Source organism: Python bivittatus, unplaced genomic scaffold, assembly GCF_059951505.1.
Source record: "Python bivittatus isolate LINGU-HERP-01145 unplaced genomic scaffold, Pbiv_v1 ctg000080_np1212, whole genome shotgun sequence".
NCBI lineage: Eukaryota > Metazoa > Chordata > Lepidosauria > Squamata > Pythonidae > Python > Python bivittatus.
In genome coordinates this window covers 65,137,752-65,160,748 of record NW_028277035.1, presented here as the reverse complement: position 1 = coordinate 65,160,748, position 22,997 = coordinate 65,137,752, and the positions used below count along the sequence as shown (strand labels likewise).

Sequence of the window (22,997 nt, the reverse complement as noted above, 5' to 3'; positions counted from 1 at the left end):
AATCAACTTCACTAGGACAAAAACATCGGCAAAGGTTGGTTGTAGACATTTTCAGCTTCTGTTTCCATCTGAAAGTAGCAAACCTCTGTGTGAATTCTGCTTTGATGAGTAGAATGGATCTCTGTGAGTGATTTTTTTTTTTTTAATGCTGGGCTTTGTAGAGATGGAACCCTTTCCTTCTGAAGTTGAATGAATTGATGGATGTCAGCACTCAGCAGAATAGACTGGTCATAAGGCTTTGAAATCCAAAACCTGAATGAAGTGCTAATTCTAAACCAAATTTAGAAATGGAATGTGGTTTTGATCACTCTAAGGCAGTGTTTGCAAATGATAGGTATTCAATAATGCAGGCAATGAGGCTGCAACCATTTAACAGTGAACTTGTAGTCAGGCCAAGTGTAGTCAGGCCAAAGGTAGAGAAAAAAAAAATGAATGTAATTTTTTGCCCATAATCTTTATTTATTTATTGGAAGTAGAAGCTGGTAGAGCAAAAATGTACTCCATCTCCAGAAGTATGGTAACTGAGGAATCCTGCGTGGTTCAAAACCTTATAAGGACCAGCACTGAAGATAATAATGCTCAAAGCTCGATTCATTAATTTAGAAAGGAAAATTGTCCTAGTATATTTGCTGTTGAAGACTATTCTGAACCTTGCATTACAGTAATTAGCCTATATTTGTATATGCAAAAGAATTAAAAATAAAGCTGGTGCAAAACTGTTTTCCAGGAATAAGTGCTCTGTTTGAAGCAAAAGTTCAGGTATGGGAGTAGCCTCGGTATTCTTTTTTTCCTTCTGAGTACTCTTTAGCTTTATCTATAGGATTAATGGCTAAAAACACAGAACTCGTCTTTTTGCCAGCAAACTTTTGAAAAGAAGGCTGTTGTAAATCTAAAGGATGTATAGTTGTGAAATGTTTTGGGAGATAATTCTTTTGCAAGCATGTGGTGCAATCTTGGAGAAAGCTTTCAAGCACTCAAGAAACCCTCTTGGGTGATACAAGCTGTATCGAAACATGCAGCAACATGTGCTGCACTCAATAGGCATTCTAAATTGAGCTACAGGGTTTCAGTGTATTGAGATGAACAATTAAATCTGGCTTCTGACTGTCAATGTTTGTGTTTCCCATATTCAGGTTTTCACCTGTTTGGTACATGCTGGTGGGATACGCATAAAGAGATTATTCAGGAATGGTGGATCACTTGCTTCCTGCGGATGAATCTTTCTCATCCACCAGGCCCTCGATTGGATACTTTGGGGACATGACAGCAGTTGGGAGGTCATACCAAATGCTGCCTTCCCCAGTGTCTGAAGATGACAGTGATTCCTCAAGTTTTTGTTCTTGTTCAAGTCCAGATTCACAGGTTCTAGGCTCCAGCTATGGGAGCTCATCAAGTGCCGAGAATCAGGACAGTATCTTGGACTATTTGTTGTCCCAGGCATCTTTGGGGAATGGCCATACTTCTTGGTGGGATAAAAGGAGACTTCAGCCCATTGTGAAGGAGGAGAATTTTAGAATGCCTGAGTTCATGGTGGAGATGGAAGATTCTGGACCATTCCAGCCCACCCTTGAGGAGATAGAGGAGTTTCTGGAAGAGAACATGGAGTCTGATCTCAAAGAAGGACCTAAGAGTGAGACCAAAGACATGAGAGCTTGCAGCCAAATTACTGTAGCTTCCATACAGCAAAAAGACCAGATGGTGCCAAGTGTTAGTTTAAAAGACAGTAAAAATGAACAATCAAATGGTGCAATGGAAGGTAGCCATGCATGTAATGGAACAATGTCCCTTGATGGAGGGATACCAGTCATGCTCCAGATTCAGCCAGTTCAAGTTAAACAAGCATCAAATGTGAGCCCTAGTTCGCAAGGACCAGTGCAAGAAAACATTAAAATTGCACAGCTTTTGGTCAACATCCAAGGGCAAACTTTTGCATTGGTGCCACAACTTGTTCAATCATCCAACTTGAACTCATCTTCCAAATTTGTCCGCATAGCTCCAGTTCCGATAGCTGCAAAACCTATCGGTCCAGGAGGTACAATGCAGGGTCAAACTGGGGTCATCATGGGTCAAAAGTTTCAAAAGAATCCTGCAGCAGAACTCATTAAAATGCACAAATGTACTTTCCCTGGATGTACCAAGATGTACACAAAAAGCAGCCATTTGAAAGCCCATCTAAGAAGGCACACAGGAGAAAAACCTTTTGCATGTACTTGGCCTGGCTGTGGATGGAGGTTAGTACTGACGCATGGTGTCTGAATGTTTCATAAATTCTACTATTTATATTTATTTATTTATTTGTATTTCAAATTTATTTATATTTCAAATTTGTCACCGCCCATCTCACTGTGGAGGGACTCTGGGCAGTTTACAGTAAAAATAGAATAAACATTAATTAAAATAGATAAATATTAATTAACTAATTAAAATATGCTAAAAACACACATCTATTTACTCCACATCTATTGAACAAAGTTAATATTAATAATTCCTTTCTAATACCTGTTCATTAATAGAATTGGAGCATGTTCCCTTAAAATTCGGTAACTCTCTAGAAACAACTGTAATTTGAATAACAGGATTGACTGGGAATGCTTGACAGAGCAAGTACTGTGGTTTGTATGCCATTGATTCAATCACAGCTTACTTTTTGCAAACTGTACGAGTAAAGCTCAGGTACCCCCTATAGCTCAGTAGGAGAGGACATGTTTTACATGCAGAAGTTCCAAGGTTCATTCTTGTCTGCTACACTTAAGAGCTCTGATAGCAACTGCTGGGAATGACTTGTACTGGAGAGACCATGTTTCTATCTACTGTGCCTAGTATTGTCAACTCAGAGGACAAGACTAGGTAGGGATGTGCGAAACACACCAGTTCAGAAATGATGCAAGTCAGCTTCCTATATTTCTCCATTGCAGTTCATAAACTGTTAATCATGTTTTCAAAACACTTTTTAATGTCAGTTCACATTAAGATCAAAGGATATTTCCATTAGTAAATAGCTTAATTTCTTTCAGAGTATGAATCAACACAAATTTAGTTATACTTTCTCAAATCTGGTCTCTGAATGTTCACTATACTGACTACACTCTGAATGTTCACTAAATGTAGCCCACTAAACTGCAAATAGACTTTCTTAAAAATCTAAGATATAAGTGACATTTTTTTACTATGAGCAGCCATAAGTGTGGTCTTCCAGTAGTTTCAGATAGATTGTTTATTACTGTATGTGTGTATGTGTGTTTATAAATATATATGATTGTATACACAGAGAGATTGATTCAAATTAATCCATACGTTTTTTTTCAAGATAAGGAAGGGTTAATTAACATGCCTCTAAATCTGTAGATAAATGGGATTTAAACTTCTATGACTGCCAGTTGTCACTGGCAATAGTTAAGGAATATTGGGAATTTTAGGTCAAATATTCATTATCAGTCACTTGTAAAAAGCCTGATACCAGGTAGGCCCAAGACTTATTTTCCTGAATTTTGAAATGTGAAAAATTTCAGAAGTAGTGATATGAGTTCCAGGCTTGTGTGGTATAAAGTTTCTCCCCTCTGTTTTTTTAGGGAAATTGGTATCCATTAATGATGAGGTTTTATATAAACATTTTTAATATTTATTTTCCATAATGTAAGACATAATGTGACTAATATCTTCCTGGCAAATTGCTTAAAGAGAAAGAGGATGCAGGGAATAATAATAGAAATGACTTTGCAGTATCACCAGTCTACCTAAGGGCTATGGATGAACTTGGCAGCATCAGCCAGGTTTGTTCTACTAAGCCCGTGCTACTTTGGAAATCACCCTGTACCTTCCTGGGCCACCACTGCCCCTTGATTTTCCACACAGAGGCAGAGGCATTCTGCAGCTTAGATGGCTGTGGGGTCTGAGTCTCCAGAAGCAAGAGCAGATGAGTGCTAGCAATTCTCTATTGCGTATTTCACCCTGTTTTCATTCCTCATCCCAAAAATATTCATTTGCCACGGGGCACAACAATCTCCCATCCCAATTTAAGAACCCCATGCAGAACATTTGGACAGATGCGTTTCCCCAGGAACTTTTTTTGTTTCCAACTCTTTCTACAGCAGGATGTGCAAAATATTTATAATGTTTTAGTAGGCATAATAGACTGCTTCCCTGACTCTCAGAACATGACGGTTGTATATTTATTAATATGGCCCTTTTCCAGATGTTTTGGATATGTGCTAGAACTGTTGGATTAGTGCAGCTTTGGCCAAACTGAGGTCCCAGATACCTTTCTGTCTGGCCCTCAATGACTTGTTGACCAAAATTGCCCCAAAAATGGTGCCATAGTGCCCCACCATTTTGAGATGGGAAAGGTGGAAAATTATATGTAAGCCCTAAAATAGGCTTAACAGTTTAAACAACAGCGATCCCTGCCAACCCCCCCTCCCCCCTGGAAAATCCAAAAAGTCCAGGCCTGGCTCATTTTACATCTTGGCATCCCCATTATGGTCCTCACTGTCCCCCCCCCCCATTTTAAGTGCAACCCCCAGCCACCAGAAGGTCACCTACTCTGCCCTCTGGAAGGGGAAATCTGCTTTTACATTTGTATTTATGGGTACTTGTTGCCTTGGGCAAATATATAGACTGGCTAACCTCAGTTCAGAAATGGTGCCCTGAATCAGCCAGAAATGGTGGCCCTTCTTCAAAAACAAAGGGGAAGGGGACATTCAGAATGGCTTGTAGACTAAATATGTCACAAGCTGTGCTGGCCTAAAAAAAAAAAAAAATAGAAGAAAAGTGTTGGCATATGATCCTCAGTGCTATGGAACTTAGTAATATCATTCACCAGAGGTCCTTCATATTCCTTTGTGAGCTACAGATCCTGTGCTTCCCTTTACTCTTCTGTGCTGCTCCCATGTGTTGACTGTGAGGATGTCTGCCCCTCTTGTTTCAGCAAATATGGTCTTATAACTGCTCTAAGCCATGATTGGTGTGGTGGAAGCCCACAGGAAGGGTAGTGTCAGCCCTCCAAGGTAGACCAGACTAGGAAACCAAAGTCATGCATGCAAATACTACTTTTATTATAAGATTATAGTAGCAGAATCTTACAAGTCTGAATGTGCTCCTCCCCCCGCCCCTTTATCTTTGTGAGAACTAGGGAGGGTCTTGTCTGAGATGCTTTCTCAGGTTACAGCTCTGGCCTGGACTCAGAATTCTTTTATCTGACCACTGTCTTGTTTGCAGCTCTTCCTCCTGTTCCTCAAGCCTACTTCTGCCCATTACAGGTAGTGGTTCAACTTGTGAGTACTGGAAGCTCTGTAACTAACTATCTTGGAAGCTGAACCTCAGTCTTCTGTGACTGTTTTCCTGTGCTGCTAATAGACTAGCCACTTATGCAATCAGCTAAATACACAAATCAGCCAAGTAATTTAAGAATTGCTTTTAAGTTAAGGATTAATTAAGTGGCACATAGTGAAGAGCTGTCATTGACAACAAGCTAGTCTTAGAAGTTTCTCCAGATTTTTCCTTCTGGCTGGGCAAGTGCACTCAGGAAACTTGAATGCCTCTGATCTAACCCTACCTGAATCTGGGGGTTGTTCTGATCCCAATCCAGATGTTTGCCACTGGGATTTGTTGTTATACAGAAGAAGGGAAGTTGCTGCATTTTTCCTTCAAATGGTCCACTCTTTAGGAACAGATCTCTTGGATCCCAACACCACTGCATGTTCTTCTTGAACATCAAAGTCAGATTGGCAAGTTGACTGAGTCAGCTGAGCTCAGAATTACACAGCTCTCTTTTATCAGCAGATTATGTTTACTTCTCAGAAGTTCAGAGAGAGAGTGAGACCTCACAGGACTGGATCAAATACCACTGAAGCCTCTGTTTTTTTCCATATTGCCTTAAATGCTTCTGGTATTTCTCTCCCTTTCCTTCTTCTTTATGTCCGGTTGAGTAGAAGTTCTTTTCCAAGTAAATGCACTTAAGGTTATTGGGAAGCTTGAAAGAAGTTGCAGAACAAGATATAGATATTCCTAATATATGTAAAAGGGAGGATAATACTTCTTTCTCCATAGATGAAAAATGAAATGTCCACAAACTGCTACTGGTTTCAGTATAGAAGTGCCAGCATTTTGTTTTCTGTCCGTAGATAGAGATTGTGGGCTTCAAGGGCAATGATCTGGAGTTCTGAGGAAAAGGGAAAGTTCAGAGCAGAACTCTGTATAGATGCTGGCTATTTACTTAAAGTATGTATCATTAAAAGCAAACAGAACTGCTGAGAAGTATGAAAAGCTTATGCTTTATTTTTCTGATTTGAATACACACACACACACAAACGAATCTAGCCAGCCTGCTTTTTTTTTTTTAATTGCTTGGTTTTATTGGCAATCCTGAAACAATTCCTTCCTCTTATTAATTATCAATATCATTGGTCTATTTAGTTCAGCGTTGTCTATAGCTGCTTTGCCCAGCCTGGATCTCTTTCAGTGTGGCTGGGCATGTTGGGAGTTGTAATCAAACATAACTGAAACATACCAAGTTATGATATGCTGGTCTGCATATCCTAACTTGGTATTGGCAATGTACCTGGGATTACAAATGTCCCCCCCCCCCCCCGCCCCACATATATAGTCTTCTGAACCCTGTGCTGGGATATTTTGATTGCTCATCATCAGAGTTACAGCCCTTCTATAAGGATACTGCACAACGAGAACTAAATTCTTATTCCCCTCCCCAAGGTTTCTTAAATGAAGTATGGCTTCATTTGACTATTCCAGAATCAGTAGTCTATAGGTTACAGTGTCAAGTGAGCCCTTAACCAAACCTCAGCGTAAGTTCTAGAGAAAAGGGCTGAATGACAGCCTTATGGATGTTAGCATACGTCAGCTTGGCACTGAGTTTCTTCTAGCCTGGTACCCATTCTTCCATAGATAAGAGGTGAAGAAAGAATGGAGGAGCAAATAGGTAGATGGAGCAGATATGACAGATGTTCCGGCTTCTGAAATGAATTTGGACTGTACTATTTCCCATTCTGTTTGCGTCTTACCCTCTCTGCTCCATAGAAAAAATAAAGCTGCTTTTGTCACCATTTCTGGGCTTAATAACCATCAGCCATGCTTTCTTTCTCATCACCATTGAATAAGCCCAGGGAAATGTAGAGCTTGAGGATAGCAGAAGAATGAAGGAAATCTGAGACAGAGAGCTGCAAAATTGATGATCCCATTTCCTGATGTATTTTAGAGCTCAGAGTTCTCCCTCAACATCTCATTGGTACTAGAACAATGGGAAGCAACACTCTGAAAAGTACAGTTAACAAAAGGCCCTTTGTCTCTGCTTTTCTGAACAGCTTAGCTTTTCTTATTTAGATCTTGAGCCAGGCAAGGCATCTGGCAGCAGCTTTGTTTGAGAATGGAAGAATTGATGTGTGTGTGTGTGTGTTTTCCTATTCCTAGCAGTTCCACTCCTGATCAGAATACTTTCTCTCCCCCCAAACAACCTGGATGTTCAGGAAACATCAGGAAATCTGATATCAGCCTGTGAGGTGATCTACTACTTTCTTCCATCTTTTTGGGAGGTCTTCTGTTGTGTGATAGGGCCTCTTTTTGTTTTCAATATCTTGCTTGCAGCAGCAGCAGCCCTGATCTGCAGGTTGTGGAGATCTGTCCTGTAATGCAGAGATGAACGATATATGCACTCAGATAGCACATCGCCTCCAAACTCTATACAGTATTGCAACCTCCCAGCATGAACATGAACATGTCCCAGGTTCAGGAACCAGCATCTCCAAGTGAAAGGATTAGGTGACTGGGTACTGGAAGAGACAACCCTGTGCTGGATAGATAAAATTGCTTTGACAACTTTGTCCATTCCTATATACACCCCAACCCGGTGTTCTAGACTGGGAGAATTTACAAGATGGTAAAGCTTTGTATGTCATAGTTATAAATATTCCCCTGGACACAGTAGTTGGGTAAGATAACTCCTTTGCTAGCCCTGATTAATTTTTAATTGCATTGATAGTTTTTGTAATTATTGTACCATTATGAGATTCTTAAAAAGCAATTACATGATTCTTCTGTGCAATTGGATAAAGCCTGTAGAATAATGATAAAAATCTCCTTTCCACAGAAAAATCATTTCCCATGAACTCTTACCTCATATAATTTTTTAAAGGACCCAACAGAGCTGTATGTTATTACCACAGAAGGAAGCATTAGGCAAATATAAAATGTAAGAGATAAGTAGATTGGTAGAAGTAGTGAACATGCCATAATTTTAATTAACTCATAATTTAAAAATTCTGCTTGAAATCTGTTGCAGTTCGCATACCTAAACTCAGCTCCATGAATCATATTTCACTAAGGAAGTTAATGTTAATTCTACATCCTTGATATTTAAGGTGGTGATGTTTGCAATTTTATACATACAACAGCACTTGGAACTTCAAACATATCAGCTATTCCTTCAAAAGATTATATGCGTGTGTATGAGATTTCTCTTCAATGTCACAGGAAAGTTGGATTAAAAATACTAAAACTGAAACTCCCTCCAAAATTGTTCTGGGAGAGGGTTTTTTTGCACAGATCCAATATAGGATCTTGTTCTTCCATTATTTGCTAATACTGTCCTGTGAAGATATCTGTAAGGAATGTTAATAATTGTGCTCCTTCAGTTGCCTTAAAGAGTGTTCCTTGGAGAACTGGTGACCTCAGTGAGCTTTCTGGCAGTTCAATCTGCCTGTAGCAACCAAAATAGTGGTTAATATTAAAGACCCTTTCTGAAGTAATGGGATTTATGTCTAGTTTAAATCTCACATTCTCACTCTGATGCAGCTCTGCTAACTGAACATAATTAAGAGAAATAATTGCATCTCCAGATCAGTCAGATGCCTTGGGATTGATTCAAGACATGCACAAAACCCCTTTTGGATTGATTCACAGATCTGAAATTAGTCATTAGGGAAGTTACAGCTTCCCTATTCCTAGAAATATTCCTAGAAATATTATTCCAGTGTCTTCTGAGAAGAGAAACTCAAAGAATCAAAGCAACTTTCAAAATAGTCTTCAATTAGCATATTTAATACCACTAAAATCTATTAGTTGGGGTGCTCCTGCTGCTACTATTCAAAAGCTTGTGCAATAAAACTGTATTTTTATCCTCAACATATAAATTTCCCAGCAGGAAAAGGGCAAAAGAAGAGTTCAGGAAACATGGGAGGGTTAAAAATGGAAGATGACAGTATCTGGATTCCCAAGATTCCATGAATGAAGAATAATGATTGCATGTTAATACCTGATCTGTACACTATCTCAGATCCCAGAACTGTGCCCAAAGATCTGTGCCCTTTTCTTAATTTTCAAGTTTGGTTAATATTCTGCTGAAACCCAGAGATTACTATGATGGTTCCAGGATGCACTGTAGATCAATAGATCAAATGCCAGTCTTCCAAAGAGGCAGACATTAATTTTACTCTTTCCAAACACGTACATCATTCCACATACTGTAAAACTGCACAACAAAAGACAAACCAAAATGAAAAAAAATCAGTTTATAAAACACATTGTTTTCAGGGAGCATTGCATAATAATCTGTAGCCTTTACCTTTATCTGATGTTTAATCTTTGGGTGGGTGCATGTTGTAAGCACATAAGGAGCTGCAAATTTATTTCTGTAGTTAGAGTAAACTGATCTTTTCAAGCAAACTGGATGACAGCATAGCAACATTGTTACCTGATCAACTGAAGGCTTAGCTATGATACAAAATATATTTTTATCATATTAACTCATGTTCCTTTCCATGGGTCAGGTAGCACATACTCTGAATGCACATATACATCCCCCCCCCCCGCTTTCCGACAGGTTTTGCTCATAAAGTCAAATCGCAAACATCAAGTAATGTTTTGTTCCAACACTCTTAATAAATATCAGAGAAACTATAGACAACAAGAGCTCTATTTGGCAGGAGTAAATTTTTAATGAAGGCAAAACACCAAAAAATAAACATAAACATCACATAATTATTGGTAGTATTTCAAGTTGGAAACTCAAGTTCTCTCCTAGGTTGCAAAGAGAAGTTCCATCTTTTTCTTGAGGAAAAAACTAACTTTATCCTCTTAAAACAAAGTTGTACCAACAGAGTCCCTGCATGTGGCCTCTTAGTACTTTGGACATGGCTCCCAGAACTCTTCCAAAAGTTCCCATTTTTAATGCGACAGAAGAGGAAAATTACTGGAATTAATAAAATTCACTATAGTTATTAAATCAAACATAGCTTTTGACTTTCAGCCTGAAATAGCTGAGTACCTACTATAATTAATATAATAAAATAATTCCCCTCTCACCCCTGTGGGTGGTATGTGTCTTCCTCAATCTCAGGTCCTCCACCAGAGGCTGGGAGTTTGAGGGTTTTGCGCAGTATCTTAGCTGTTCCTAGCACTGCACTCTTCTGCACAGAGAGCTCTGATGTTGTTCCTGGGATCTGTTGGAGCCAGTCTACCAGCTTAGGAGTCACGGCCCCGAGTGCTCCTACCACCACTGGGACCACTTTGACCTTTACTTTCCACATCCTCTCTATTTCCTCCTTCAGGCCCTGGTACTTCTCCAGCTTCTCATGCTCCTTCTTCCTGATGTTGCTGTCACTTGGCACTGCTACATCTATCACCGCTGTCTTCTGGTCTTTGTCTACTACCACGATGTCTGGTTGATTAGCCAGTACCTGCCTGTCTGTCTGGATCTGGAAGTCCCACAGGATCTTAGCCCTGTTATTCTCCACGACCTTCTGTGGAATCTCCCATCTGGACTTGGGGGGGGTTTAGCCCATACGCTGTGCAGATGTTCCTGTACACAATGCCAGCTACTTGGTTGTGCCGTTCAGTGTATGCTGTTCCTGCCTGCATCTTACACCCTGCCACTATGTGTTGGACTGTCTCTGAGGCCTCTTTGCACAATCTGCACCTTGGGTCCTGTCTAGTGTCATAGACCCCTCTTCTATGGATCTGGTGCTTAGTGCCTGTTCTTGTGCTGCTATGATCAGTGCCTCAGTGCTGTCTTTTAGTCCGGTCCTTTCCAGCCACTGATAGGATTTCCCAATGTCAGCCACCTCAGCTATCTGTCGATGGTACATCCCATGCAGGGGCTTGTCTTGCCATGGTATTTCCTTCACTTGAACTTCCTCCCATGTCTGCTGCTGCCTGAGGCATTCTCTCAGCAGCTCATCTTTGGGTGTCATCTTACTGATGTACTCCTGGATACTCTGGGTTTCGTCCAGGACAGTGGCTTTGACACTCATCAGACCCGCCCACCCTCTTTGCGGCTGGTGTACAGTCTCTGGGTGTTGGACTTGGGGTGGAAACCTCTGTACAGTGTGAGGAGCTTCCGGGTCTTCACATCGGCAGCCTCCATGTCTTCCTTTGGCCAGCTCACTATACCGGCAGGGTATCTGATGACTGGCAGGGCATACATGTTGATGGCATGGATCTTGTTTTCCCCATTGAGCTGGCTCTTCAGGACCTGTCTTATCCTTTGGTGGTACTTGGATGTTGCTGTCTTCCTTGCCTCCTCCTCATGGTTCCCGTGTGACTGTGGGACAACAAGGTATTTATAGCTGGTCTCTATGTCTGCTATGTGGCCCACTGGTAGTTCCACTCCATCGGTCTTAACTACCTTCCCTCTCTTTACTATCATCCTGCCACACTTCTCCAGTCTGAATGACATCCCAATGTCCTCGCTGTAGATCCGTGTCAGGTGGATCAGTGAGTCGATGTCTCGTTCACTCTTAGCATACAGCTTGATGTCATCCATGTAGAGGAGGTGGCTGATGGTGATTCCACTCTTGAACCTGTACCCATATCCAGACCTTGTGATTATCTGGCTGAGGAAGTTTAAGCCTATGCAGAACAGCAGTGGGGACAGTGCATCACCTTGGTATATGCTGCACTTGATGGCCACTTGTGTGAGCTGTCCTTAGTGTCCTGTTGACTTTGTATAGTGCCAGGCATTCACAGATCCATGTGTGTGGCATTGAGTCATAGGCTTTCCTGTAGTCAATCCAGGCTGTGCTCAGATTGGTCTGCCTAGACCTTGAGTCTCAGGCGACTGCTCTATCTATGAGTAACTGGTGTTTTGAGCCTCTGGTGTTGTTCCCAATGCCCTTCTGAGCTGTGCTCATGTACTGGCCCATATGGTCTTGTTGGCAGCTAGGATGCCTGATGGAACTTTCCATGTTGTGGGGAGGCAGGTTATTGGCTGGTAGTTGGATGGTGCTGTACTCTTGTGAGGGTCTTTCATGATCAATACTGTCCTTCCTTGTGTTAGTCAGTCTGGTTGGCTGCTAACAGTTGGTTCATCTATGCTGCTAGGTGTTCATGCACTGCTGTTAGTTTCTTTAGCCAGTAGGTGTGGATCATGTCCGGGCCAGGTGCTGTCCAGCTTTTCATGTTCTTGACCCCCTGTTGGATGTCTGCTACTGTGAGGGTGACTGGTTCCTGTTCTGGGAGATTGCTGTGGTCTGCTTTCAGGCCCTGCAGCCACTTTGCACTGGTGTTATGCATCTTCTCTTTCTCCCATATGTTCTTCCAGTACTGTTCAGTTTCTGCTGCTGGTGGCTTAGCTGTTTGGATGGTTCTTTGGAGAACAGGGCATTTATCTTCTTGGCCTCTGCTTCTCTAGTGTATCTCCTTAGCCTGGCAAGCCAGTGCTGTGAGCCTTTGTTTAGCAGTCTCTAGGGCTTCAGATGGAGTCAGGCCCATATATTTTTTCAGTAGCCAAGTCTTATCCTTAATCTCCACACGCTTCTGTAGTTCCACCAGCTGACTTGGCTTCTCTCCGAGTTGCCTTGATCTTAGCCTCCAATCTCATTTTCCAGGGTGGGTATGTACTGCTGTTCTTCTTGATCGTGTAAGCCAAGCATTTCCAGGATTACAGCGGCTGTAGCATATACCAATTCATTGGTTTCAGTTATGGTAGTAGTAGGGATTGTCTGGAGGGCTCTGTTGGCATCTTCTAGCATACTATCTGATGGTACTTCTCCACTGAGCCTTGGTAATTGGACTCGAGGGTTGACTGTAGCTAGTTTATCCATGATCTTATACCTCATATCAGCTGTTGTGCTTTGTAATGGAAGGGGTGGCAATGACATTCCAGCTTCAGGTGTTGGCTGCACATCTGCTTGTTCTTCCAGGTCTGCTTGAGTCCGGGTTGTAATTTGGAGTTGGTCTATCTCAAGTTGTGAGAGCAGCTTCCTCTTCACTATGTTGAAGTGCTGGGTAACTAGTTGTTTCTCAGTTAGTGTGGATGTAGGCCTTCTGTCTATCCATGGTTCCCTCATACGTTTCATATATCCCCTCTCATTAGGTCTGCTGTTGTAGTAGCATTCCATCAATTCCAAGTTCTCTTGTCTCGTCCATGTATGGTTTGTTCGTGTCACTCTCCTATTTGAGGTAGGCAGGTGAAGCGTTAGGGGGTCTTTGCCCAAAGACCCCTACTGGTAAGGTAGGTACCAGCTGGGATTTGAACCCCGGTCTCCTGCATCAAAGGCGGTGTTCTAACCACTACGCTATCCAGCTGCGCATATATATATATATATATATATATATATATATATATATACATACATACACACACACACACACACACACACACATACACACACACACACACCCCTAAGCTTGATGATACCATCCAGTTTTTCATACAAACCTGTATTACAGACCACCACCACCCTTTTTTTTTTTTTTTTCATTTTTGGCTAAGAAATGGCTCTGATTTCATTTATTTACTATAAAGGAACAGCTGACAGCAGTTCTTAAAGACTCTATTCTGTGCCAGTCTTTGTTACTGTTCTGGCTGACACCAAGTGTGTGATTCTACTATTCAAAGGGTCTGTATATCCAGGTGTGTTTCATGAATACTTGGATTTTCCAATGGAGCTTTCATTTGAACTGTGGGTGCAAATGATACCTTGGAAATGTCCATGCAATTTCTCTGAGGAAGACTCATTCTTGGAGCAGAAGGAGTGGCAATTTCTTTCTTTACCTCACAGATTTGTTGCAGGTAACAGCAGCAGTTATTCCATCCTAGGAAATGGAAACATGCAACCATCTTTTTTGGAGGGGAGGGAAATTGGGCAGGTAAAGAAAAAAAAAATTCTTAAAATTTTTCTTAGCAAAAATGTGGATTTTTAAAGAGTTTTTAGTCCAGCTCTTGTTTCAGTATTGATTAAAAGTAATTCTTAGGAATTCCCTCTGCCTTGCAGATCTTTAACAGTTCACCTCAATATTTTAAAAAGTATTTGGTCTTTATTCTATTGTCTTTCATGAAAGTATGCCCATAATGAAAGTATGGAGATTAATTTATCTAGCTGGGGAACCTAAGTTTTTCTCCCTGAATTGTTTCAATGTTTTTGTAACTCCAGGTTCTTATTAATACATGCATATGAGAATGCGGTTATGAAATTATTTATTTTTAAAACGAATCTTAGTATGAAACAATTGTTTCAAGTGCCTTTTATAACTGGCATCTGTCTTGACAGAGCTAATAATTCAAGGAAAACATCTCAAGAAATATTTTGGAGAATCTTCTCTTTGTAATCACCATGTTGCAATGGCAAGTGTGGACAAGTAGCTCAGTTTGTGGTTAGATTTGCAACTAGTGTTGGCTAAACATTAATTTAACCATAGCTTAGTATTGTGCAAACATGACCAATTGTAATCTATTTGACAAACATGTTAAAGCAAACCATGGCTTAGCATGACATGTCAACCAGCTTATATAACAACATAAATACCATTATCATGTTTAGTCAATTTGCATGGAAAATGATAAAATAGTTGTTTTTATATCCAGTAGATTAAAAATGGTGGGCTGGAGAGGAAGTAGAGTATATCAAAGTCTCATTATGCTACTTGGCTATTTCTGCACTCATATCATTGAATAAAAAGAGCAATAGTCTTTCATATATCTGGTTTATCTTGGAAATATTCATCAGATTCTATATAACCAGTTATTTGCATATAAGTGCACATTTGTTCAGATGGTACAGAAATTCTACTAATATTCCAAAACTTAATTTTTACATGATAGTGGTGGTAAGCTTTTATTACAGAAAGCCAGAAGTGAAGTAGCAGGACCATGCATTAAGTTACAGTGAATTGCATACATATCAGAACAAGTAGCACTATAATGGATATATGGTGGTCTAGGCTGAGTTGAAAATGGCTGAGTCCACTGTTTCCTCATTCAGTGCTAAATTAAGTAAACTTCATATTATCATGAAATAGACTAAACTGCTGATGTTTGGGAAAGTAAGGGCAAATGGATTCTAAAAGACCTTTGGACACTCACTGCTTTATAATCTACAATGTAAGAATAATAGGTTCTTATTAAGACTGAGTGGCAGAATGTTCATTTGAGTCTTGCCTCTGCCCCATTTACTTCTCATAGCATCCTTTACAATTGTCATTCTCTCGCTTTCTGTGTGCATGTGTGCATGCGTGTGTGTGTACCATATATGTATATGTATGTGTTGAAGGCAATGGCCAGTGAAGAGGGGTGCGGGGGTAACCTAAGATTCTGAAATAACTCATTTTGAAATGAAAGTGTTTCAGATATTGAACCATTGTTTGGATGACTTTCTTTCCATGTACGGAGCTTGGGACAATTGTCTACCTGAGTATTTTCTAGAAAAAGTCCTGATGAATAATAATACTAATCTGTTTGGCAGGATTACTGAAGTATTCTTTAGGAGTACTGAAGAACTTGTTTCCCCACTCTTCGAAAGCGTGATAATAGTGTTCAATATTCTTGGTTGTGCTTTTATATACATTGATGACCATTCAGAGTTGAAGGCATCACACTGATCATCTTTTCTTATTTGCTTCCAGGTTCTCACGATCAGATGAGCTTTCTCGGCATCGGCGTTCCCACTCTGGAGTGAAGCCATATCAGTGCCCTGTGTGTGAGAAGAAGTTTGCACGAAGTGACCACTTGTCCAAGCACGTCAAAGTCCATCGGTTTCCGCGAAGCAGCCGCTCAATACGCTCAGTCAATTGATGTGACCAGTCCGGTCCTTCCCCACATCCCCTCCAAGAACTGCCACACGCAGCATTTGTTCCAGGATCTTTCTTGTGATAATTTATTTCTCTCCACGTAACAGCTGCCTCTAGAACATCACATTGTTCATCTTCTTTCCCATAACTCACCAACTTGGCCTTTTTCTCTAATTCTTTTTGCTGCTGCCTCTACTGCTTCTTTTTGAAAATTACAGTTTTTGAAAAGTACAATTTCATTTTAGCCAGTTGAGCTCCAACATCATGATAATTTATGGGCAACTTGCTGCTAGTTAATTACAGTTCTGGCATTCCTGAGCATTTTACTCATGTACAGGGCTATTTGTTATGAGTTTTATATATATATATATATAAAAACTCATAACTCATATATTTAATGAGTTAATATATATATAATATATATATAAAACTCATATATTTAATATTATTAAGTTGACCTATTGGTCCAGTTTGGAAACAGCAAATTCCTTTTGAAATCCACTTCATTTTCATGAATTCGTTTTTGTTGATATGTTCGTTTGGTGATGGGTTCACTAGCTAGATATTTATAGGGGCTCACAAAAAGAGACTGAAGAGAAGAAGCATGTCAGCAATATATGTGATTGTGTGACTGAGTATACTGTATGTGTGCATATAGAAAGAAGGGATTGCCAACAGGTGGGACTTTTATTAGACTAAAAAATAAATCTGTGTATGGAATAATAGTTCTAGTCTGAATAAACCCCAGATTTTCCAGTTTTTGTGCACACCATATCTGAGTCTGTCAGTTGCTGCCACTTGCAGAACCCCCAGCTCTCCCTCTTGAGAAAATGCTTCAGTGGAACTGACAGACTTCACTCTTCCGTGTTCTCCCTTGATTCTAGTCCCATGTGAAGATCAGTATGTTTGAAAATGCCTGTTACAACTCATGTGGTTGGAGGAGATAGATAGATTAGGGTAAGGCATCTGCGCCCTTTTGCCCAATCACTTTGGTTTCCAAAATATCAACTTTTTGTAATTCAATCTAGGGATAATGACTTTGCATGGGTTGCCCCACAGTTTAGGCATGGGCTTCTTTAGATGGTATATTAACCATAGTAAATTTCCTAGAAGTAGCCTGTTGCCCACTTTTGCACCATTCAGATTCATAATCTCTGGATTGGATACATGAAAGGGGCTAAAACCGACCTTCATCACCTTGGACACCCCCCCAATAAGAGGACTTCATCTTGCAGAATTTCCCAGCCGTCATGGTCAGGTTGAAGAAGACCGAACTAAAGCACTTCTCTCATTTTTAGTACCTAGGATCTGATAATATTTTTCCCAAAGCCTCAAAACTTTAAGCTTGCCATAATTAAAGACTTTCACCAAAGATGAATCAAATTGCCAACCACAGCACTTAAGAAGGCCAAATATTTATCTATTCAATGTATTAAATCATTTATCCAGGAACTTTCCTTTGGTTCTCTACTAGTAGAGCACCAACAAGCACATCAGTCCTGCACTATATGTCATAGTGCCAAAATCCAGCCACTGGACAATCTGTTCCTGCAGAAGCTAAGGTAGGGTGATGATTTGATAGTTGATTGTGTGTGTGTGTGTGTGTGTGTGTGTGTTTGGCTGACTAGTGCTGTGGAGGAAATGAATGCAGTTTTTCTATGAAGTTCAAACTATAACACAGCTAAGGTGCTACTATAAGAAGTAGGCAATGTGTTGGCCATAGTATCAGAGCGCTCCAGGCTCTCTACTCAACTAGATATTGTTTTTAAAATACTTCTAATGCAAAACAAACAAACAAGATACACCGGAAGCTGTCATGCTCCAAGGCAAACAGTCACCTTTATATACAAGAGTGCCTCTTAATCCGATATGAACTTGATGGTGCTCTTAAAAAATAAAACTCTGGATGAACTGAGGAGGTGGAGAGCATTCAGGAGGGTTGAGGTGATGGTAGCAGAAAGCCATTTCCCCAGTTTGACTATTATTAAATGGGTGTTTGGTGATTGGCCATCTTCTCCCTTGACCATCATTGTATGAACAGGCAAATCTTACTGCATCATAGCCATTTCTAAACTATGATTTGGTTCAAAATTACAAATATGCTCCTGGCCCTGAAAGGTTAGTTACTTCTGTGCTATACTGAATGGTGGAAAGGGGTCATGCCCCTCTTTTCCAGGAATGATGCCTGTAATTTGTCTTCAATAGATCCTTCAGCAGGATAGTGATGTTTCCTCCTGTGATTATTCTCCAGGAGAATGAGATAGTTGCATGGAATCTTGTGTTAGTTTCTTGCTGTGCCATTGACTTTCTGCCTGTGGACAGCCTTAATCAAGTACCGTTCCTGCAAAAATATCCATGTGACCCCTTCTGGAATGTTATCCTTAGTTTCTAACTGTGCCAATCCATTTGCCACAGCTTATAGCATATTCCCAGACTGAAGTGTGAAAACATGCTGAGCCAATTTGCCCTTGTTTACAGTACTGAATAGAATCCATATTCCTAGTGGCTGAGGAGGAAGGACTTCAGACTTAGTGAATGTCTGATGAAAGCACTTTGAGAGATTTCAACAGTAAGTGGTACTAACGTGCAGTGTGCCCATATGGGCCACTATTCAGAGAGCAATGCAACTGGGGCATTGGGTGTTCCAGCCAACTAGTGTAGTAGCTGCGTTAAGGGCTTTATTTTTATTTTTTTAAAAAAGGGAATATACACACACACACACACGTAATCTGATGCAGCAGAAAAATATTGTGTTAGCCAACATTTCCTTCCACCTTTTTCTTTTCCTTTTCCTTTTTATACCCTGCTGATTGTAGGATGTTTCTAGAGAAAGAGAAGGTAATAAATAGGGTTGCTGGGTATTTTTAATGAATAGGCTGTGATCATACAACATGCATAACCAGATCAGTTAAGGACCTTGTGGCAGTATTTGTGCAACATTTTAAATTGGATCACTTTTAATGCAGCTTTTTGTTTGTTTTTCATCTTAGATGATTGTACAAAGCCCCCAGATGGGTCAATTCAATCACAAAACTAAACATATTGTACAGTTGCAGCTATCATGTTGATAGCAAACCTGAGCAAACTTAGCCATTGTTGAACCCCATCAAAAGCAACAGGACAGGATTAGCTGTGACCAGGTTCCACTGCTTTCAGAGGGGCTCAATAGCAATGAATTTTAACATCGTGCCCTGTCTTTTTATGTTCACCAAATGGGAATTAAAACACTGCAATTCTGGGTTGAGTAGGTCAAAACAGAGACCATGTTGTAATTTAAGAGCAATAGTTCCAGTTCTTTCTGCTAGGAATGCATTCCTTTTGTCCTCTCGAAATTTGTAAACGTGAATCTCTCTTCTGTTGACTGGTTTTTATCTCACATCCTATGAATGTATGTAAATAAAATTGTACATATTGCATATCTATATAAAATATCTTTTAAAACACAAAGATGATGTAAATTAGAGTCAAAATAGTATCTTTAAAGCCAGTGTACATAAGTTACAATTCTGTATATTTTTTCTTTCGTCCTTCATAAAATATATTTACTTTGACAATAAAAAATTTGAAATTTTACAAATAATGTTATATTAATGTTTGGTTTCTACTCATAAATTGGAAGTTCTTAAGCTTTCAGTGGTTGCTGTGGGTGGTAATATTTTCTAAATAAATTGGCAACACTCATGGATTATGGTTGGCACATCCAAGACAAAACTGAAAACTGATAATATACCTGACTTAAATACAATGGGTTTTCCTTTCTAATTTGACTTATTTTGGTCTAATGCAATCGTCAGCATGCTTGCTCCAGACTTCTATGGGAAATTGTCCCTAAATGTTGCTTCCATTATCAATTAATCAGTCCTTACTGAGATTCAAAGCTCTCATATCTCACAAAATAAGTTCTGCTCAGTACCAAATGTTCTTACCTACATGTTGGCTTATTAAAGCTTTCTAAAAGCCATATAATAAGCAATGTCCAGGTGTCTTTGAAGACTGTTTGGAAATTTCCATTAGTCCAAAATAAAGCTATAAAGTTTGCTTAAAGTTGATAACATGCTGATATTTTGTCAATTGTCAGTCGTTTCTGAGCCTGAATTAAGGTGTTAATTTTGATTTTTAAAACTACATGCTTTTGGATTAGATTATTTTAAGGAACATCATCTTCCAAAATGATCTGCCTGGATCTTTGGTAATCTGTGGAGGCCGTCTCTGGTCGCCCCACCAAATGAAGTATGGCAGCTGCCTACAAAGGAAAAGGTTTTCTTAATTGTGGTTCCCCCCTTGTGAAAAGAAGAGACATTCCTGGAACCCACACAAATGGCTTTTCGGTGCATTATTTAATTAATATTTTTCCAGCATTATTTTGATAGTTTTTAATTTTAAGCACCCACACTATAAGGGATGAAAGACTTTCTGCATTTTACATATTAATATAGGCTGGGGCTGGAGTGGGCTTGTAAGTAAATATTTGATTCTTACAGAAATTTTAAAAATTGCTGGACCATATGGAAACCTGAGAGTCACTCCCATTATCACTGGTCCTGTTTACATGACCTGCTCAATTGGGTCATGGGGGAGTAGGTTGTTGGGCAAACAAACACCTTAGCTCAGATAAATAACCTAGACAACTATTCCCAAGTGAATTAGTTTTACCCCAAACTATCCTGAGTTCTGAATGGGTTACCAGCAAGTTTCTTTTATCCACCTATGGTAGTCCTAAAGTGGCCCTGTGAAAAAGGGGCTTCTCTGGGACTCTACCTCTGTCTCCATGTAATTTTCACCTCACCGTAAGCACATGGGAGTGAGTGAAGGCTCTTCCTCTGGGCCCTGCCAGTCGACACTGCCTAGCTGAATATACCTGGAGCATGCCCTTCCTGCCAGATTGGATAGGATGGGTAGAAACAATTGGGTAGAAACAAAATTAGCAGCTAATTAATATTCTAATATATTTTTGTTATTTTATTTGTACTTTGTTGTAATTATGTGAGATGCCCAGAGCCACATAATTCGAATAAATAAATAAATGATTCCCATAAAATGTATGTCTTAACATGTCACAACTCACTGTTTGAGAATTGCTGATCCAAGAAAACTTGAAGCTGCTCATGGAAGAAACAGCAGAACAACAATAATTGGATACATGGGAAGGCTATTTATTTGCATGTATTTAAAGTATGATAGGTGAATGCTTCTTATAACTGGAGTAGATTAAGAATTTCTGTCTTTGCAAGAACAACATGATAAACCACACTCACGATTTCCAACTTTGTGAGTTTCCACCTATAAAAACCTTCCCCAATATGGTGTTACCCACATATAGTATTTATGTATTAAGGATTAAAGGATTAAAGTAGATCCTTTGACATCATTTGTTGTCATATTGGTGAGTTCTCATACAATCAGAACAAAACAAACTCATACCAGATTTGCCTGTTACCAAAATGAGAGACAAATGGAAACCAATCTTCCTGCTGAAAACAGAGGGCTGTCCAGCCTATTGTGTAGCTTGGGCAGGAGGAAGAGGCACAAAAATAAGAATCTTGACTTCACTATAAATAGGATTCTCATTCCATACGCAGCAGTCATTGGAATTCTGTCATAATGACTTCTTAGCTTTTCTGCAATAAACTACTTATCAGAAGTTCCTGGATTCTTGTGTACCTGGTTAAATGATTTCAGTCCAGCCTGTTGGGGAGGAGTCTGATAATATGCATGAGCCCTGGAAGTTATTTGAATGTATTTTACTGTGAGTGTCATGAAGTCACTCCCCAGTACTTTTTAATGTATGAGTAAGCTTTGCATCCATAACAGAAAGGACATGACATGGTGTGACTAAGCACTGTTTAATATACTCAGGAGAATCAAATTCTATATCTGTTCCTGGACTGTGTTACGTCTGGCTGATGAGCACAGAGAGGGGGCTCACACATTTTAATTCTTCCTTTATGAAAAATGGTGCTGAGGTCATAGAAAAGTAGCAACATCCCATTAGTATTCTCCGCTATGCTAATTTTGCATGTGCTGTGTGCCCTCTTCTTCCTCCTTGGAAAGGGAGTCAACAAGGATATCTTCCAACTGTGGCAACATAGTCTAGAGACAGTACCTTACTGCTGATGATATAAATTGATATCATCCTGTCATCACATCCATATCATCACATTGATAGTGACAGGAACTTTCATTGGAAATTATGACCCATGTCTTGCCTTGAAATATCTTAATAAAGGAGTACCAATGAGATGCCAAGAACATTTCCTTTTTGCATAAATTTTCCTATTAGGTTTTTGGATTTTCTGGTCATTAAGCTGTACCATTTTAGGTGTCTTGCAACCATGCCACTACAGTAGTGAATATATTATTGCCCTGGGACCATTGAAATGAAAGGTGGTGGGTCTTAGTCCTTGTTAAACCAGCTTTTTCTGGAATATCTGTCCTCTTGGTCTCCTTCTCCCTTGAATTCCATGCAGTGTCCAAGAATGCTGCAGCTGGGGTATGTTTTTCCTTCTCTAACATCCTGCTATATGTTTAATCCAAGCAAACAGGTGACTTGAGAACAAAGTGAACTGAAAGAGGGCAAAGTTAATGATTACTGTGACCCTTTGCTGAGTTATGTAAGCTGAACCCTTGATGTTTTTTAAGACGGGACACTCCAACATTGACAGAAGTACACTTGTTTTACGTCAGGTGAGCCAATGCTTCATGGTATGATACCAATGATTGGAACTTAGACTGCATATACTTGCTAGAAAGTTGGATTCAACAAGCCTTTTTTTACAGTGAATATGAGCAGGAAGGCATGATATGGAATTTAAGTATATCAGGCTCATGCAACAAGACCCCTGCTGGATTTTCCCACTGAAAATTCTACAGGCTTGCATCTCCTAGATTATTCTCCTTTTTTTCCAGCTTTAGGGTGGCCGTGGTTAAGGAGTATTGTGCCATGTTAAGCCTATTCTAGGACTTAAAACATTACGATAATCTAT

The 22,997-nt window shown here is 39.8% G+C and overlaps 1 protein-coding gene across 2 annotated transcripts in view; it reads left to right on the top strand.

The window, feature by feature from the left end:
* The window catches only part of KLF15 (KLF transcription factor 15), a 28,046-nt gene extending 10,189 nt beyond the window's left edge, over nt 1-17,857 (top strand). For both annotated transcript variants that reach the window (XM_088134271.1, XM_088134272.1), the window contains exons 2-3: nt 1,134-2,231; nt 15,850-17,857. In XM_088134271.1, coding sequence (XP_087990397.1) covers nt 1,189-2,231; nt 15,850-16,018 — 1,212 coding nt within the window. In that variant the 5' untranslated portion in view covers nt 1,134-1,188 and the 3' untranslated portion in view covers nt 16,019-17,857. The remainder of the gene's footprint in view (nt 1-1,133; nt 2,232-15,849) is intronic.
* The last annotated feature ends 5,140 nt before the right edge of the window (nt 17,858-22,997 follow it).